Raw genomic sequence first — 21,417 nt, 5'->3', positions numbered from 1 at the left:
TCATCGTCATACGGGTTAAATACAATACTAATAATAAAAGGTATAAATCAAAAAGAGTAAAACACACTAATTAGGTACAATGATTATAAAGTCTAAATACAATGGTTATAAAGTCACAAATATCAACGGTTATAAATCAAAAACAAGGGAAAGGCTACCAATCGACTCACTTTTCTCAAAACGGTTCGCTGAGGTAACCCTTTGCTTCACTTTCTCCGTTACTAAGGTTACAAACTCTATATCAAAAGGTAAAAAAACTAAGGCGTGGCGGTGTAACCATGCGATCAGCCAATCGCTGCAGTCGACAGCGTGATCACGTGATTACCAGGGATGCGTCTCTCGGTTAAAGCATTGCAAAGCGGTAACTAATAAACAATGAATAAAAAGCTATTAATCAAACTCCTGTCATCTACGCTTATAAACTTCAACTGAACTCACAAGTCGTTAATCTAAACAAAAGTCATACGGCGTGGAAACAGAATGCAAAGACAAATTCGCTTTCATAACACATAACTCCTCTGGCAAAAAGACGGGAAAAAGACTAAAACGATAGAAACTACTAAGTCACATATAAACCTGTCAATCATGAAAAAAAACTTGCGTTATCAAACAATACGCATATATGCGCACCATACTCCCATCTCAAAAAGACATTAAAAAACGTTACAAAGGTGCTCTTAACTCAAAAAGCGTCAGAAGTATTCCGGAAACAACACATAAACAAAAACAACTCTTAAAACATCGGTATCTCTGTACATGACAAATCTCAAAACTCTTAAAAAAAACTCATTGGGGCATTACTTTCCCCATCATAATCCGTACCCATAAACTCATTAAAACACCATAAAAACTTCACAAAACTCAAAACACTGTGTTGCAAATACTTGTCCACTGAAACGCGCTTAAATCGTTATAAAGGACCTCGCACGTCACCAAATATCAGTTCAAAACAAAGATCTGGGCGCTTACACACATACAATTCAACATCACAAAAAAAAGGTAAGAACAAAGATAGAAAAAGCAAACAATACATTACATTACTGAGCAATAGGGTTAGGGTTGTGGAAAAGAGTTCAACGTCCTTGAGTTACACAGTGTCAGTTACAGTGTCCAACCAGCGGTTCTCTAAGCAATACACAGATAACTAAAGTTCTAATCAAAGTCTATAAGCGTCTCTTCTCTTGTCGCGTTATTCCGGGTCGTTCTTTGTCAACTTCTTGTCTTTAATGTCGCTCAATTCTTAATTATACAGTCCTATCCGGTACTCATCCTTCATAAGGGGTTCAGAGGTCTTCATCTCTTCAGCGTCGTTCATCGGTGCCATACTGTTAACGGTGTTAGTCGTCAAGCGCGGTTTCGTCTCTGCCATCGAGCCAGTTAGTTCGGTTCACGAGAAATACACATCTTCGCCATTTCACTTTTCTTCACAGGATGTCAATGTGTGTTAAACACCTGCCCGGGATCTCCACTCACGTATCAGGGGTAAATTCTCTTTCTCTTCGGGGGTCTCCACACTTGCCAGGGGGAATCTCGTCTCGTCTCTCTATCTCGTCCCCTTGAGGTACGGGATCGGGAAAGTCACTTTAACCTTACAGTCAAATAAGGCACACACAACGAAATACGTTTCAGCTCTCGTCTTAGTCGGTCAATCGAACACTCTATCAGACACAGCGCCTTGGGGAAAAGATCCCCAAGACTCTCGCAAGGCTGAACCAAGACTCGCCCAAGACTGGACTGCCTCAAGGCTCCGTCGCCCCTGGACTCTCTCGGACTGGACTCGACTCTCCAGGACTGCCTCGACTGCGTCTATCGTGGAGTATTCGCCAAGACCAACTCAAACTCTCTGTATTCATTTTCAAAACTCTAACCAATTACAAAACAGTAAAAAGACTCTAAGGCGTAAACTTCAATCATAAAGCCAATCAAACTAAGTACTGAATACGTCATATCTTTTGATTAATCGTTCACTACATTAATAACTATGGAATACCAACTGTCAGAATCGCGACGGATATCTCGTAATTAGTTCCAAATCACTGAGCCAAGTTCCGTCCAAAACTTCAAATAGGCCTACACGATGACAGACATAACACAGCAATTCGCTAATAATCAGTTAATTAAGTCGGTTAACAGATACGCAAAAACAAATTCATGACATAAAGTTGAACGGATAGTGAACATCCTTGGCGTATGTCACGTGAAAACGGTATAGGGTATTATTATGCGTACATGACTATGTGTACCAGTATATAACAGTTCCATGTATTTTAAAAACGTGATTGCTAAAACCAAAGGCTTCGAGTCTTTTAAAGATATAGCAATGATTCACTCGGTCAAACACTTTATCGTGATCCAGCGTAACAATGCCGAGCTAAATACTATCGTGCCGGAGTACGTAATTACGTCGCACTAGATTTATGTTGTCAAAAATACCAAAAAACAAATATTTACGTCACAGTGTAATTAAAAAAATTAAACACTGAAATTACTCAAAGTTTAAACAAATATTGGGATTATTTTTAAATTATGGATTTATTAATACAGTGCCAAATCACATATGGAAAGGCTCTACAATATCGATGTTTGTTCACACAAGGAGACCTATATAAACCCTGGACCAGTATATTCGCTTAACAGACGATTGTATTTCTCAATGTCATAGTCACCGTGACGGTGCGGTCACACACAACAATCCATAACAGAAACGCCCAGAGCTATGTTGTAAAGTGCCGGACATTATCTTCTGGGAACCATTACCAATAACACGGCCATACATTACAAACTATATTTGTCAATTCACTATTTTAGTTCTACATATTTTATTTGGCGTGGCTACGGGAATGTCGAAATAACATCCAATCAGCTCCTTCAATTTTAGTCATGTGTTACTCCGCACCATGGTCACATGATTCATTCTACGAATATCGTCAGTTTGTCCATGGAAGGTACTAACGGAAGGAGCTACGACGCCTCTCAAGTGGCCACTTAAGCTTCTTAACATGCTAGTTAATCCTGATTATGACATTGTCTTGCTCATCTTTGATGTCGATGATAGTTTGCGATTGTTTACACAAGTAACGAGTTAGCGGAATATGATACAACCCCGCCGATTTTTAAATGTGACCAAAAAATATATGCGCATTATGAAACTACGGTCATCATACATGCGCACTCGGTTGGTTTAGGTGTGAAAGGTCAAAATACGTATGTCACAACCGGAAATTCAACAGATTAACGTTTGACTTCACAGATTTCACATGCTTTAGTTATTAGCAACTGTAACAAGAACAAGATTTCGAGTGTCTACAACAAAAATTCCTAAGGACTCCTAAAAAATATTATCACAGAGAAAGTGTCTAGGTATGCCCTTCTTTTGATACTATCTTTTCTGGTGGTGTTCGCCGATGCCCGGTGGTCGAAAATTTCAATAGTTTCGGGCGTCAAACCCACGCAATGACAATGGTCTCATTGAATAATGCAGTCGTTATTATCACAGGCAATCATTGATTAAGTCTCATCACCGTTACAAATACAAAAAGATTCACGATAGTTCATCAGTTCTTCTCCAATCAATGTTATGTCTGCTAATTTTTCATTAAAGTTCGCCAAGATCTCCGGAAACAACAGCATTCAAAGTAGACGCCATTTTCAGCATTTTACATGCGAGGTTCGTCTATCGCTTCCGAACATGCTCCGAATATCACCGAATGCTCGAGACTAGCGTAACCCATTGTACGAAGGTGTTAAGAGCTAACAGAACCAATGTTTGTGAACGAACATTGACAAACGATCATGGGGCAAAGCTAAAACAATAGCGTCGTGGCTTCTTCCGTTAGTACCTTCCATGGTTTTTCTTACGATACCAAACTCATAGTAGGCACTTTACATTACTTCCTGGACGTGGCGCTTTTGACCAACGCCCAGAGACAAGCATTGTACCCTTGCCTTGTGTGTTCATAAACATTTTAAAGGTCTATAGCGCCATACTTCTGTTAGCCTTTCTCATCATCACATTGTACTAATAATTAATGCAAGCTCGACTAAACATCCAGCAAAATTACTACATATTCATAGTTTTCTCTCCAAGAAGTAGTAAAAGCAAGCGTTATAAACGATTCTTTTCAATAAATATTGCATGTATCCATTTGATAAGTTATATGCGTAAATATCGACGAAGGTTCTCGAATTGGATGGAGACATATGCCGGATATGTTAAACGCGTGACGTCATCGCGGACGAGTGACTCCCTGCATAGCCGCAGTAACGAGTCATATAATCTCACGGTTTAGTAGTTTGGGATTTGGGGCACATGATGGGATCTCCACAGTGTTTCACCTTTTACCTGGATGCATTTATTTACAAGGCACGGTAGCATATCAAGCAAATATTTCAAAATCATCGCAGTTCTGAGCGATTCAAAGATGTCATTATTTCTGTTGATGAAATCCCAGGATTTGTAAGAACGATCGCTCGAATGATACAGGCGAATTTGTGACATGCAGAAACGTACAAACCGCACAACATTGAAAATATACTAATATTTTGTGTTTTTGTTGTATATTCCATATTTGTTTGCATAATAAAAAAACATTTCCAACTTGTTTACAGTAGTGGCAAGTCTGGCCATATAAACTCTGAATCATGTAGTACGGTACCATATCACAAAATGTGCTGATATGAAATTCATGAAATGTCACCACAGTATGACGTCACACCTAGCTGATAACGATAAGCCTATGCAAACGATAAAGAAATAAGTGTATCTCAAATATAATTGGTTGCCATGGCTATGAGGTTTAGTAATGAGTTGTATGCCCTTACACGCACTAAATCACTGATTGAACAGATGTAATTTTTGAATCACGATATTCGTCCTTTACGTGTGAACAGATTAATTATATTGTACAATATGCGTGATGTCATCGTATTGAATAAAAATATATTATTTTTACACTATAAAAACGTATTTTCAATGATATAAAAAATCAACCGAACAAACTGATATTCCCATGAAAGTGTTTTTTCAAACTATTACATTTTATTGCAAGTTTACAAAGTATAGTAAAAACATATACATATATATATATAAAGTTGAAGTAATTCCACGCGGTGCCGCAACACGATTTTATAAAAATAAAGGAATTGTAAAAGCCTTGTGTAAATAACAGGAAGTTGGTATACGAGTATGAACTGACTTGTTACTGCATCATGTGTCGATCGAATGCTTAGTACATTGGAAATAGTTATCGTTCGCAAATATAAAAGAAACGTACATCTGAAGTGTTTAGCAAAAAGTAATATTGATAAATATATTTCTAACGCCCCTCACATAACACGTATATACATTATGTATCATTAGGCATAGATAATGGAACGTCTACTCTTAGTATGTCACGAAGTTATTTTCGCAATCCTGATAAGAATCGATTCTTCACGTTATCACGCCCTATACTATATATATACACCATATACTATACATACAAGGTACCCCGGATATACTATAATAAACTGTCTAGTTATAGTTTTGCATATTTTTAAATAATATTGATGGGAAAATAATAGGAAAAACAAACTTGAAAACAATGTAATGTAATTCTAACGTGAAGTGTTAATAGTCCAGTTTATTGCTTATAAGTAAGTTTAAACGTTATTATATTTGTCAGCTCTTAGGACGGAATTTAAAGGGCAGAAGGTGCTGTCGGTTCAAATTATTTAATACTGGTAGCTGTATCCAGGGCTATTTGTGCGAAATAAAAGTTGAGTATTATGATAAAACACAATTTGGCAAGTCTGACAAAGCACCTACAAACAAACATTGTCAGTTTTAATTGCAATATTACATGGCATCTGCTGTAAATGGCATTTCCATTGATATTAGGTGGTTTCATCATGGCATTTGGTCGGTCAAAGCAAGATGCAGCAAACCTTTAAATAATAAAGAATTAGACAAAACAATTAGTTAAAATCTAGTAGAATTGCAATTTCTTCAGAACCAAATATAAGTCTCACAAGCGAAATGTACGTGCACTAATTTTTAATTATGGTAAAACAGTAATGACAGTAAACGTTAATATTTTCACATGTACATAGAGCACGTTGGTGTAACACTCAACGCACATTGATCATTGCCATCACACATGCCACGGCCATAGCTTATTATTTGCGTTCCAAGCCTCGCTTTTATATATAGACGGAACGTATCGGTGGTGGGTCGTGCGCATCACAGGGGCTTGTCGACTGAGCGCGAAAGCCCCTTGGCGAGAACGAAGTTCGAGAAGGGAGGACACTCTACCACCAGAGTGACGTCATAGCTTTACAATTATTCGAATTTAAACAGTAATCAATCATTTACCTTAGAAAAAACAACACAAAAACTGAATACAGTTAAGTGCTAATCTATTCAAACCACCATCACTATCAAATTCGGCAAATTAGCGGCAAAATACACGTTTTCCCCGAGTCTGAATGACTACCGCTGTACGTCAGTCATTGTTGGGTTGTTTCTAATTGGTTAATAAAGTGGGTGTGTGAAAGACCCCTTAACTCACTGTTGATTTTAAACAACATGGCAACTGTAGAGGAAAACATTGTGACCGCAGTAAATGAGGGCCACAACTTTCTTATTTTAGGCCAAGCAGGCACGGGCAAAACTAAATTGATAACAAGAATAAAGGTGTCAATTCTACATAAAAATGTACCGTTTGCTCACCAAGAAACCAATGGAAACTTACCAGAATTCACCGACTCCATAGTGCTGGCAGCCATAGTACACGGAATTTTGAAATAAGCGGTCTTAGACACGCCCACATTATTAGCCAATCAAGACCAAGCATGCATTTGAGATGGCTGCGGCCGGCAATTGACATACAGCGGTAGTCATTCAGACTCGGGAAAACGTGTATTTTGTCGCTAATTTGCCGAATTTGGTCGTGATGGTGGTTTGAATAGATTAGCACTTAACTGTATTCAGTTTTTGTGTTGTTTTTTCTAAGGTAAATGATTGATTACTGTTTAAATTCGAATAATTGTAAAGCTATGACGTCACTCTGGTGGTAGAGTGTCCTCCCTTCTCGAACTTCGTTCTCGACAAGGGGCTTTCGCGCTCAGTCGACAAGCCCCTGTGGTGCGCATCGTCAATACGCTGCAGGTCGGCATCCTCAGGCTCCCAACACCGATCTCACACATTATGATTAAAATCAACTTAAGTTTGTTTGTTTTTTAAAAAAGAGTATTAATTTCCGTGTAGAAACATAAGTTCGGCTAGTCAGCAATGACCGCGGCATGATACAGGTGCGTTGGCACGTGTTCAGTGCTCGTAACGTTTTATCAAATACTTGTTCATGAATAGCGAATACCCAAAGATATGGCATAACAAGTTTGACTACCTGCAACGGCAGACTGCATGCCGGCGTTGTAATCCAACGTGACCTCGTTCTTGTAGTAATCAGCTCTGGCGTCTTCGTAATCGTCATTTTCGTCAGGTCCCCCTACCAAAGCACCATACAATATCTGGGGATTTGGGTCAGGGCTGCCGAATGAATTCCACGCACACTTTTCTGGCAAATCAGGACAAGAACTGTGGATATAATCTCATTAGTATGATTATCCTAACAATATGCAAATATTGTCTCACTGACCCCTGACCCCTGTAAGCACCATATATAATTTGCTGTATATTTCATGAACAATTTTATTCAATATAACAATTCGTGGCGTATGTTTCAGCCATATCTGTTTGTCTGCTGTGTCTGTCAGCGAATAAATGACTTGAATTACACCCACCTACTTCGATGATGAGGTTGAACTGGAGGATTCTCTCCAAATCCACACACGTAACTACGCCCCGTGTCTCCCAGTATATAGTGGAGTTGATCTTTTGCAAACTGTCGGTACGGTGTGCGGCGTACCCTGCTCTCAGCTGCGACCAATGCAATGAACGCAGTAGACGCTGAGGACGATGAAACAAGTCGCGTGTTATAATTTGTAAAACCGTAAACACCGGGAATCATACGGAATGTATGGGACACTCAATATAATTCCCAACACAATATTTCACTAAATCATGAGCGTTTTCGAACACAACAAATTATCGGTAGGCAGTGCACCTTGCCCGCGCATTGTTCGTGCAGCTTACATGTTGCACACATTAGTTGTCCCAGAATTTGGAATGTCGGGAATCAGATTAGTGCTCTGATTTACCTTACCCTTCATAGCATTGACCAATCATTTCTTTCAAATTACATATATTATGTATTTTTACAGTAACAAATTTTTTTTGCTTGGAATTCACTTTCGCTATTTTCGCCGAGGGATGATTCAGTGAAAATAAAATCCAGCGAATAAACCCTCCCCCCCCCCCATTTTACATTCAACTCATCAAAACCAAGTGAAAATAATTCCCATAACAAACACACACAAAATATTTTCAGCGAAAATTATTTGCAGCTAGAATTACGTATTTTACAGTATATCTTTAAGTGTGTTGACAAACTTACAAGCATATCTAAGCGACCCCCAGTAATTTCGAAACGCTAGTCCTTTGGGTGTATATGGCATAGCGTTACCAGGCAACCACTCGTCTACATAACGCGTCACTCTCTTCTTATAGTACGAGTTTCCAGTCAAGTTGTACAAAAGTGTCTGAAACGAAAGAGATGCATGTTCCATAATTACAATGGCAACCCTGAATAACGCTGAAAGGAGTGAGTCGAACCTGAGTGGAGTGTGGGGTTGACCCGCCACTTGTCGCTGTAGCCTTCAATCATATCCGACATGTTTCCATAGTAACACATCGTAAGCCGCTCATTGTGCAATTCCTGTCCTAACGAATTGTTACAAATTCCAAACACTCAAAAGTCTTTCATGTTGTATACGACAAACAAATGTGAGTTGGATAACCAGGCAGGCGTTTCGTTAGTCCCGGCATGTGCGTCACGTCGATGCACAAATTGAGGCGCTTTGCCGAACGGCCCGGGTAGTGCCGTGCGAGGCTGAATAAGCTAGTGTACGTCATCAACAAGTGCGCATTGGTATAGTATTCTTATTAAAGTGACCTACAAGTACTTGTCAGACGCTAAACAAGATCCGCCCAGGAGATGGTCTGGTAATTAAAGCGATGAAACAACGTAAGACAAACTCATTTCTTGTTAAAAAGATTTGGTCGACGAGGAATGCAAATATACGACCATGCGCGGCAAGTTGGCAATAGTACGCCACCAACGGCAAATATCAAAGAATACTATCAATGTCACGTCACTGAACCTAAACACGTCTTGTTGTAATCTCGACAGCAGTGAATAATTTATGAGCTACACATAGTAATATTGACATGTGGAACAAGTTGTGTGAATTTGTAAAAAAAGGATTAAACTTGAACATGAACTATAATAATATCAGAGTAATATCAGTGATATTTATCTTAGTTTATTTGTTGACAATGTTAACTCGCAAATTAATGCAAATTATAATCATTGATTATACAATGTAAATGGCATCTATATTAATATTTTTATGATATTACTTTCACCCATTTTGTGTTCGAGGTTTGCGCCGTCGATAGAGGGCGCTAGTTTTATGAAAGTTGTACACTGTCAGTAGAGCGAACGACGAGGGAGGGAATATAGCAACAACTAAAAATCGAACATACATGTACACCTGCGTCAACCTGTGACCATCCAAACGCCCATGAACGTCCTCCAATCATGTTCGGTATCTCATTCTCCGATTTATTGAGATAGACTTCCTCGCCAGTTGCCTTATACAACCAAATAGCCGCCCATGCTATCTCGTCCTCGTATTTGCTCCCTCTGTAATAGACAGGTGGCAAATTATTTATGTAAAAATATATTGTTTATGTAAACTTACGTCAAATTATATGACTTGTTCTTAATTAGCACACTTTTAAAATTTAATAAAATCACGGGTCTAACCGAAAGACAGTTCGAATTATTGAGAACTATTGCACGTTTCTAGAAATATTACACGAATTATAACTAGTGTACGAGGTTTCGTTCGTTAATGTGATATTGTCGACTTAGTGTGACTTACGAAATATAGATGGCTTCACTAATGTCAGGGAAAGAGTCTTTGTAAAATCCACGATAATTGTCAGCAAAGTGGAATAATTCTTTGGATTCATCTAGCAATTGATTGGCATAATCTGGATCTGAATTAAAGTAAACTAAATATTTAGTCGGACAATTACAATGTTCCAATCAACATTACAGACCGTAGTTTCAGTTTCACCATAAGCATTAAGATAAAAACAAAATTAATAGTTTAATTAGTCATACGAGGGCGCTGAAAGTAGGGGGTTTGCCGTTATCGTGAAATCGTCGTCGTCTTTACCGTTGTTGGTTTTGCACTTAGTAATTTTGAATTTAAATCATATACAACTTCTTGAAAAACTAGTAGTTTGATACACAGTCACAACATGGGTACATGGGTAAACACAAAATAGCAGCCTAACAATGAACTGGCTTATTAAAATGTTAGTGTCAATTCTCGCAATGGTAGTCATCGCGTCGCGTCCTGTTTGACATGGGACTCATAGCGACGTACACAACGCGGGTAAAACATTTGTTTTTACATGAAATTCGCACACGCGCTGTGCGACGATCACCGCCCTTTAAATTTAGTGACGTTAAGAATGGTTTATGTGAAAACGTAACAGTCACGGTGCCTACCAGTATATATTCTTGATATATTTTCTGTATTTATGAGCAATAACTTAATGGACAATAAAGCAATCTAAGTAACTAGATAAATCGTTCAGTAAAATATTACCTGAATCTGCGAAAATGATCGACGCAGCAGCCAATGCGGCCGATACTTCCCCAGCGACGTCACTTCCAGGGGTTTCCGTGGTCACTTTGAATGAAGTCCTGTTCATTGTCATTTCTTCTGGACGGCCCCAATATCCATGATCAACCGATTTCTTCGCGATCTAATTGTTGAACAAGTAACAAATTATTATGTTTCTTGGACTTGGACGTTTCTTGTTAATAGTAAAATTCTTAAATCGATGTTTTGATGATTTGAACTGTTGTCGACAGAAATGATCATCTACCGGCCTAAGTCAATAACCTCTCTAGGTGCCAACAATAATAGCCGTCGAATTCACGTTAACTTGTTTTATTCATGAGGCGTACGTATTCACCATGTTCACTAACATTTTGCTAGTAAACGATAAATTCACATGTTGATTTAACGCTACTACACTGGATCTAGAACACATGCGATGTGACGACACATCATGTATATTGTATTCACGTTAAATAGAAAAAGGCCATGTGGCCGTTGATGGCAGTATGCTCGCATCGCACCTGTACATATAATTCATTCGGCGCTGTGTGTGCTTTCAGTAGAAAGTCTGTCCCCCATCTGATACAATCCAACATATTCTGTGTTTCTCCGGCTTCTTCGTACGCATCCTTAAATTCCAGATAACCCCAGGTGAGCACCGCGACACTGAACGCCATCGGGAAGGTTGACTTTATGTGATCACCGGCTGAGGAAGATATTCAACATATCAATCATTCGAGGCATAAGTGTGCTTAATTATATATTCATTCAATGTTGACACAATTGATTTGTAAACTCATGTCAGCACATGTAGTGAATTCAAATATAATTAGCTACTCAGGTGACGTCACCACTCACCGTCATACCAGCCTCCCGTTAAATCTTCTCCGTTCACTCCCTTGTCATCTAACGCAGAATCGCCTCGATATGGTATTCTGTTGGTTTCCGGTAACACACCAGAACGCTGTGCTTCGTAGAACAGTATAGACTTGTGAATAACCTCTGAATAGTCATATGAAGTTTTGAGTGACACTGTGTCGCCTAGGTGAAAGAGAATACAATTTACTTGAAATGACTAAAATGTGTAGTTCAAATAAGGCGCGCCCTCTAGTAACTTTGTTACTGTTTTCCTCGAATAAATCATAGTTTGTCTTTATCAGCAAAATGGTCCAATAAACACTACATATACGAGCAATCAGAGAATATTCGTCACTTCTACGAACATAACTCGTGATTTATTTATAAATTAGTGATAAATACAACACACTTCAACTTTATTGCCAAGAAAAAGACAACACAGGACGCTCATAAGCGGTCGTTCCCGGGCTTGTTACATGTATTGGTTCTAAAGTTAAACAATGGTCTCTTGTTATCAAAATTAAAAGTAAATATATAATGTGTTTAGTCAAGATTGGTAAAACTATTATTACCACCATTGTCTGTGGAAAATAATAATAACAATCACAACAATAGCACTAAACCTAATAATTCCGACAATCCCATAAACAGTGCACAAGCCGTGGAGAAACAGATAAAAAATCCCAATAATGACGGACTAAAAATCTCTCGCCAGTCACGTGACGGGTTTTACCTGACTGCGCTTATGAAAAATAATACACAACTGAACACGTTGTACTTTAAATATTCCCGAATGAATTCAAAAAATAAAACAGAGAGCAAAAACTGATACTCCACGCGCACTAATACAATTACATATCATTGCACTGCGGTCCCAGTATGCCAGAAGCGCCCTCTACGGACAGGCAAAACAGTCATTTCTAAATAATTAACGACTTCACATTTAAAGTGGGGGAGTCGTCACCTGAGCATGTGTCAGTTTGCCATATCGTGTCATTGTTTACAAACAAGCGTCTAGCCATGAGCCTTTGCGTTGTTAGCTTGTGTTGTTATCGTTGATTTACACTCAATTCCCGCGCATGCCCAGGTGACGACCCTCCCGCTTTAAATAATTCAAGTTAAACGAAATTTCTTTTATACATGTGCGTCATATTGACGTAGCTAAAATATTTTGTCACTGGAGGGGGCGTTACAAGCATTTTCAAATCAGAGAAATTACAATGTTGACATTACCTGATGTTGCTACGACGACAGCTATAATAATAGATAATATAAATATGGCCGCTGCTATTCCGACAATGATGGCAACCAATTTCCAATTTGTCTTGAGGAATTGAATGAATCCACCTTTTTTCTTATCTTTGTCATCTTTTTCATCGTCAATATTACCGTTCTGCAATTAAATTAAAAGACATTCCCTTGTTTTGTTGAGACTTTTCTTTGTAATTTCAAATCAGTTAAAAACCATATTCGTATATTTACTGTTACTATTAGGAATACTGGTCCAATTCCAGTGCTAGGTGACCTGACCGAGTACACCTGCTTTGAAAAAGACGAGGCAACTGGTACTCAATGGTCGTTGTTGTATAGCTACATTAGAAGTTATTATTAGTTTATCTCTTGATATATCCGTGTTAACTGGCAACGGCCCGGACCTAATATCAACCTATTATACGTATGTACTCAATCAACCGATTGATAAATGAAGCATGGTATAGCCATAATCAGTGGGTGTGATCAACTAAATTCCTATCAACCAGCTCAGTCAAGTCCAACGCGTATATACTAGTATACATATCACCCGTTAATTAAATTGCTGACATGACAGCGAATCTCAAATTCTAATATTCGCAGACCTCCAACGATAATTATGTCCGTTATGTAGTTAAAACGATTCCCCGGCAACGCAACGACAAGACTATATATACTGTACTACAGGAATAATGGAATAGGTGATTTTCCGTACAATTGCGAGATCTCGCGAGATGTATGAAAGACGCGCGTCGAACGTCTGCCACAAAAGTCGAACGATTTGATTTTAAACTAGAATTTCTTTATTTCGTAATTCACATCGACCGGCCGATCTTCGACAGAAGAATATTGCTTTCGAATACCCTTACTTAATCGAAATTGCCTATCATCAAATGTGGACAGCACATTATTAAGCATGGAAATGTCCTCCAAAATACTTCGCGTTTGTTGAATCCCACGCGATGTTTGACGCCTCTACGACGCTATGACCTTTGTTTGTCCTGTTTTACGTTCGATTTCACGCATAACGCGTGATTCTCGCAGTAAACGGAAAATGGTCTATTGTGACCAATGTTTCAACGCTTTACCAGATTGAAAGCATTAAATGCTAGAATAAAAACGCCACAATTTACAACCCGTTTTTGCGTATTTAACCATTTAGTCTATACGTCACATGAAATATTGTCAACGATTGCTCTTAAATGATTCATACCAATATGAGGGAATAATTAGGTAAACATAAACACTACTTTTGACAAAGTTAATGTTAAAGACATTTCAAAACACGTAGGTCAAAATTGTCAACCATAATTTGTTTTAGCTGATTACTTTTTATGTCACTGCGTTTACACACTGTGCCTCCTACCTGGGTCAGTGTGTTCTATATGTCTGTGGTCTCATGTACACTCAACAAATCTAGACTAGCTTAATAATGCAAAGTTTTTCTTACCACACAAGTTTAAATTGTCACTATCACACAGTGTTGAAATTGTCTCTCTTTTTCACGTGAGGCAGATAAAAAAAAATGTCGTTAAAAAAAGACAAAAATTGTTGATAAAGTTAATTAACGGTTGTCCAGAAGAGCACAACCAGTGTGAGGAAGTGCTATTCAAACCATTCAAATAATGTCGGTTCTTTTCAGAATGTTCACATAGCCCTGGTTTATTGACATTCCTAATTATTAACCAGTCAATGAATTTGGAGACAGGGCATTCAAATTAGGCACCGGTGACTAATCCCGATCTGAAACAACCTGTCCGTTGCAGAAAACATTTTCACACCAAAATGAAAGAGTTCTTACACATACTCTCCCTGATAATGTTTGCCTGACGCATTTCAGTCGATATTTTCCGTTACTCGGGTTAAGTATCTAGTAAATCAAATTCAACTACAAAGTATCTAATCCGTTGTGAAACATTCTGTTTCTTACTAGTATTTACCCAAACAGGAATGCACATATCTTCGTAGGTTTTCTATGAAGTTATTCTCATTGAAACAAATAGATATATTAAAAATTGTATGATCTCCCTCACAGCCATGCATTACTAGGGATGTATTCTAATTTTCCAGGAGAAGAGTATGCATTCGTGCACTATGTTCATTGGTCTACGACATTTTATTTTTTTTTAAATTATTTTCATCACGGAGATAATCTCGGGCCATGAAGCTAGTAGTACACGAACACCGATCTATTCGCCGGAGCACGTTTGAAGACATTCCATTCTCCAAGGAGATCCTTGAATATGCGATATTATTTCTATAAAGGTGTAACAGTCACGGTACGTTTAGATTATCGGTGAAAACTTTCGTTTGGTATGGCGATGAAACATACAACACTCAATTTATGTTTATTACGTATACGCACGTGTTTGTGTACACACGATGAATTGACACATGCATCAATAAATTTCAGTGCCCTCCCACGGGACTGATGGGCTCCATCATTATTTACCGTTGTTAGCGACATTGTCCCTAGTCAGACTGTTATACGGTTTTCATATCGCCAACACGCAAGCAGACTTGAATTGGTATGACCTCGGCGAATGGCAGTCAATCACCCCCCCCCCCCGCGCTTTCTGCACGTGTCACAAATAACACAAAATTTATTTACCCACTTTACAAATGTGACGATATCGGTATGGCATTAATATCTGTCAATATCTATCTATCCGTTGGCACATTTAAGTTTCCTTAGGTTAGTTATAGTTCAGTGATTACGTCATAGTAGGCTACATCATTTGGCACGGTAAACATATATGATGCGGAAAATGACAACAGTAATAAACACCCTCATCACGGTTATATGCAGTTCTCTCCGTGCAACACGCATTGGATTGCTATGCGGACAAACCAGTGTCCACATCGAACGAACACGGCGCGGCATGACGACACCGACCGCCGCCGCCAATGAGTAATATTTGCACATAAACGAAAGTACATTATATACATGTATATTATATGCATTACAACTCGATTGACACCAACGTGGTATCCCGGCACAAAACTGGTCAGTAGTCAGGTACCTTCGCTTACATATTACGTTTTTATATACTGTATAATGCAGCCTGCAATGCCTTCTAGTCAATATATATACCGATATATGTATATATGTACACAGTCTGAGACGGTATAAGCAGTCACATAGGTAAACAGTCGAACAAAGAAGCAGAATTGAGTGGAGTAACCATGGTAAATACACTCCCATGTTATAATGCACGTGACATAATGTCTTTACGGAATAAGTATAACAAATCAAAGCGACATTACCTCTGGGCCTGCATAATTAATCACGTGTGTATGCTCTGAATACCAATCTCTCAACTGGCAAGCGCATACTCTAGTTGTGCTTAGATACGTCAGCCGACTCTAAACTAAATGCTTAATGTTTTATATGTAACAAGTGCCTATAGGTGGCTGTATGCACGATTTAAGGAACGCTTATTCCCTTTACACGCTCTGCCCCTGTCAGTAGTAATATAAGATGACGATCTCGCATTATTTATGCTTCCCTCACACACAACATAAACAAGAAAGGAGTACGCTATCTCTCCTGGTATGAGCCGTAATCTACAACTTAAACACAATGTCACGTTCAGTAGACGACATAAGGGCGGCAATTTTACGCACAATTAATAACGACAACAATATATTGAATTACGTGTATCGTGGTCACCGGACGCCGGGCGCGTTGTGTTGGATATGGGCAATTGACCGCGTACACAACTTGAATACATCGTCGTGTTCTTTTCTGTAAACGATTACAACTAAAGCTCGCAGCGGTGAGGAAACGCACAACCACTTATATATGTATATATACCACGTATTACAAATACATCCTACAAATATTATGTACTTCATGGTGAAATTTGGTAATGTACAGTTAGTTTTTAATTTAATAAATGGCTTCGACCATAACACTCAGCAGAGGTTAATCGCTATTCTTAGTATGGGTGTCTAAATGTCACTCGCTAAATACTCCGTGGTGTTTACACAACGTTTTGACATTTGCTTGTTCAGGCTCAGACAACTAGTACAATTATTAGTTGTCTGAGGTTCAGGGCGGTACCTCCACTCCGTTGACCACATTTTTTTTCTTCTGACGATGATGGATTTTGTTGAACTTCCAAAGCATTAGGCATTCTAAGAAATGTATTCAACCATTTTAATGACACACCAGCACAAGTTACAATGTGAAGGAATTATTCGAATTATATCGTCTACGGCTCATCCTATAATGTGTGTTTTTTTGGCGGAAGTTTTTCATCGTTTTATCATTATCTCGTATTTACGACCGTTTGAGAGAATATTTCTGTTACACTATATACATCGGAATTTGAATGGTTAGAAAAAAAGCTACTTCATTCAGTCATTGTTAGTTGTTCTCATTAATTAGAAGGTTAGATACAGTCAACGACTAAATGTTGTTCTATTTCATTGTCTTCAATTGCGTGCGTGTGCTATGTCACCGAAATCGCAACGCACCGCAATATCACGGGAAAATGGAATTTTGATTACCAAGAAATCGCCTGCCTGTGAAATTTATATAATGGTTATTCTTGTCATGGTCAACAATATTCAAAGGCAGTGTCACCGATAATACATGTATTGCGCTGGATTGGACAATCAATAAATCATCAGTTTGCTCGGGGACGGTAGCGACCATCGTTACCAGTCTACGCAATGCTGCCTGTTGCTACGATGTGTGTTTTTTATTTCAGGTGAGTCGAGTCATGGTACGAAAAACGTTATAATTCAAGTACTGTTTAATAGCAGCGTATGACAGTTAACAGGGCGACGAAAATCAATATATACTTAACAATGCCATCTATTTGACGCTAGATCTAGGAGTTTGTTAAGTGGACATTGACCTATTCCCACGTCGGACTGCAGGTGTTAACGATGATGTAACACTAACGACACACTAACGGTACCTTTTTCATCGCCACACCCACGTCATACTACTCGATGTCCCGGCAATATAGAATAATTGTGCAAATGTCGAAGTATAGTTTTGTTGCCCGTTGATACCATAATATCATGTCTTGTTTATGTTTTGTTGATAAAACAAGAAACACATTCTAAAAGGTCGCCATCTCTATCATTAACGCCGTATGCAGGTTTTTATCCACTTACAAAATCTGCTTTTTTTTCTCGCAGAATGTTTCGTCACGCGAATTCCCAAGTTTATGATCCGGGTTTTACACCAGGGTCGCATTAAAGTGGATTAAGGGTGGAATTCGGAGACGCATAACGAAGCGTTCCATCCAAAGATACGATCAACTCCCGCAGGTGTATCAGCCGTGACAGAAATACGTGATTCTCTGCAGTTCATAGAGATTAATCTCAATCCAAAGTGACTTTGGACGCCACGGAGTTACGCCAAGTTAATTGTGTCTGTATCAATCAAAGTAAACAAATACTTTTATTGTTTGTACAACAAAAGGTAGTATTTGCAGTTGAGCTCGGAGCTTATTTTGGCTTTTCAGTGCGTGAAACCACCAGCCATAAAACGAGACAGATTGTCCGATATAAGCAACCCCTCGAGAAGGTGATTTGATGAACTGAAAGAGCGAGGCTTATTACAAATTTGTATCATATAATGATTTTCATCCAAGGCGAACTTGATAAATATTTTTCCTTCCTTGTTGACTCGAGACTTTTTAGACGCATTTAACCATATTTTTTTTCAAAACTTGACAACTTTCGTCGACTATGTTAAAATAAATATACCTTGTGTTAATTAAATCCTTAGATGAAATACATCTGTTTAATCTAAAACATACACTGGTTAAAAATTATGGCTTAACTTATGTAACAGTTGAATATTAAAGCAACGTTAAACTCTTCAAAATTCACGTATAGTTAGTTTGTGGAATCTATGAGTCATTTTCTCTCTTCATCCGCAACCCCTAATAAGCCTAGGTTGACGGACCGTAGATTTGATTGATATAGTCAACACATGATAGCGTAACTATGGGGAAATTCTCATGTAAGCATTTGAACGGACCATTTAACTTATTTTTATAAGACAATTATGATATCGCATAGTGCACGTGACGTTTGCATAAATCTGAATAAGTAATGAGATATGACTATCAACGTATCCATGCATCGGTGAAGTGATAACAATCGAATGGATCGTCGCATACATTCTAGATGTTCACTAACCCTGTTCTTAATAATATTTAATTATAATAATCCTGAGAACAATGGAATTACGTTGCTTGTAGTGAACCAATAAAAACTCGTTTATAGCGCCTGACTCCAATTGAATATCAAAAGATGTCCAATTTTCTCGCGTTAAAACTCCTTGAACACGTTTCATGCTGCTTATGTTTCATTATTTTCATCACCCCGACACAACAAACACAAATCTAGCAACGTCACAGTGCTGTTGTCTAACATAAATTTCATGGCCAGCGAAAACAACAAAGAGGTATATATATTTCCCTTATAAGTATCTATTACCAATGGCGGTGGATTCAATATCGTAACCTCAGAACATATTAACTGATTAACAAAAATGAAAGTCTATATCCATGAAAAAATAGTTGTAACACTTCCACGGGAACGTAAGCTAAGTTCATCTGAACTTAACTGCTGTTCGTGGCCATTGGGCGACAGATTTACATATTTTTTTTCGTTTAGTACCCGGTAATTATATCGCAAAGCAGCCATATAACAAGTGGCATTTCGCGGATGTAGACACACTTGGTAGAGTAATTGATAACTTTCCACGTTGCACTGCACGATCGCGCAGATACGGTCCAAACCACAGTACACGTGGTCAAGTTAGATTATTTTATTTGATATATTATATAATAATATAATATTGTAGTCATTATTTACAGCAATTAAATGTAATAGTCAGTCGCAAGCCAAATCATTGATCACTCTGTTTGTTAGCAGTGTGAACTGTTCCGTGAACAGCGCGATTGTTAATGTGTCCGTCGTCCACAGTGTGAGTGTAGTGCTAAGGCAAAAATTACAAAATGTCTTCAAAGGGCATTTTTGTTTGCCCCTCCCAGAATACCCAAATCAATGAAAGCAGCACTGCAAATCAACAAATAATATTGCGCACATCTACTCCAAGATCTTAACAGATAGACTCGTTTCCTCGTGTGTTAAAGTAAAAAAAAAATGATCTGGATCGAGGAAATACAAAATGCAAAATAACACATGATATTATCAATATATTATATAGAATGGTGTCTCATTTGTTACAACGGAACCACTACCTGTTTTCCTGCATTCCCATTCTCTGCACTGTATGGAGTCTCCTCGGTGGGATGCACCTTATTTTCGCCACGTAGTGTGTTGCTCATGGTACTTCTTCGAGCCTTCGCGAGCGATAAATAAGTCTACATCGATATTGTGAAATATCAAATACCCCAATGACTTGAAGGCGGGAACAAGTCAATCGAATGTAATAATACGGCGACAGGTATTGTGCGCATGCGTAAATTGCATTTTTGTCTAATCTCGTCTCCTTGGAGACCGTATGCGAGGGTTGTTGCGCCCCAGTGGTTAACTTGTGCGACATACACGAATCGAAGGCATGCTGATATGTTTTCTTGTGAGACAATTGCTGACCCATGCTATACAAAGCATTGAACACGAAGAACTGTATCTTTTGTCTGTGATCATGGATAAAACCTTTAAGATGTACGTGCAGAAATAAATGTGCAAGCGATAGAGAAAGGGAAGTTATTATGTTGTTACTTCAATGTTGATGATAACACCGGTTAGCTGTTGTTTTATTACGCTCAGAATGCAGTGTCTGCCGTATAAAATGACAGGGGTTACAAAACGATTATTGGGTCTGAGTGAACACAAAACGATGAGCCATTATTTTAACGTACCCTTCAAGCCACGTACATAAAATATAATCGTCTGCTCCTTGTCTTCATTGTCTTCACTCATCAAACCATAGTCTTCAAATTCACTCCCTAAGCCATGGTCTTCAAATTCCTTCCCTAAACCATGGTCTTCAAGTTCCCTCCATAAACCATGATCTTCAAGTTCCCTCCCTAAACCATGGTCTTCAAGTTCCCTCCATAAACCATGGTCTTCAAGTTCCCTCCCTAAACCATGGTCTTCAAGTTCCCTCCCTAAACCATGGTCTTCAAGTTCAATCCCTAAACCATGGTCTTCAAGTTCCCTCCCTAAACCATGGTTTTCAAGTTCACTCCCTAAACCATGGTCTTCAAGTTCACTCCCTAAACCATGGTCTTCAAGTTCACTCCCTAAACCATGGTCTTCAAGTTCACTCCCTAAATCATGGTCTTCATTGTCTTCACTCCCTAAACCATGGTCTTCAAGTTCACTCCCTAAACCATGGTCTTCAAGTTCACTCCCTAAATCATGGTCTTCATTGTCTTCACTCCCTATACCATGATTTTCAAGTTCACTCCCTAAACCATGGTCTTCAAATTCACTCCCTAAACCATGGTCTTCATTGTCTTTACTCCCTAAACCATGGTCTTCAAGTTCACTACCTAAACC

The 21,417-nt window shown here is 38.5% G+C and overlaps 1 protein-coding gene across 1 annotated transcript; it reads right to left on the bottom strand.

Annotated features, from left to right (window-relative positions):
• Positions 1 to 5,801: 5,801 nt before the first annotated feature.
• On the bottom strand, positions 5,802 to 20,352 carry LOC100367234 (uncharacterized). Its single transcript, XM_078013062.2, has 11 exons — positions 20,151 to 20,352; positions 12,895 to 13,054; positions 11,662 to 11,844; positions 11,325 to 11,509; positions 10,786 to 10,945; positions 10,048 to 10,165; positions 9,647 to 9,806; positions 8,496 to 8,640; positions 7,783 to 7,948; positions 7,386 to 7,576; positions 5,802 to 5,925 (listed from the first exon to the last, which is right to left on the bottom strand). The coding sequence occupies exons 1-11, from the start codon at positions 20,235 to 20,237 to the stop codon at positions 5,888 to 5,890; spliced, it is 1,593 nt and encodes a 530-aa protein (XP_077869188.1). The 5' UTR covers positions 20,238 to 20,352; the 3' UTR covers positions 5,802 to 5,887.
• Positions 20,353 to 21,417: the final 1,065 nt, after the last annotated feature.

Source organism: Saccoglossus kowalevskii, chromosome 1 (assembly GCF_978046115.1).
Source record: "Saccoglossus kowalevskii chromosome 1, keSacKowa6.1, whole genome shotgun sequence".
NCBI classification, from domain to species: domain Eukaryota; kingdom Metazoa; phylum Hemichordata; class Enteropneusta; family Harrimaniidae; genus Saccoglossus; species Saccoglossus kowalevskii.
Note: the sequence above shows the minus strand (reverse complement) of the source record. Positions and strands in the feature narration are given on the sequence as shown.

Excerpts from the sequence above, each read along its gene's own strand:
- LOC100367234 (XM_078013062.2), bottom strand. The coding sequence starts at position 20,237 with ATGAGCAACACACTACGTGGCGAAAATAAGGTGCATCCCACCGAGGAG. Across the intron at positions 11,845-12,894 it reads TGTCGTCGTAGCAACATCAG|GCGACACAGTGTCACTCAAA; the intron begins GTAATGTCAACA and ends TCTTTCACCTAG. Across the intron at positions 9,807-10,047 it reads AGTGAAGCCATCTATATTTC|AGGGAGCAAATACGAGGACG; the intron begins GTAAGTCACACT and ends TGTCTATTACAG.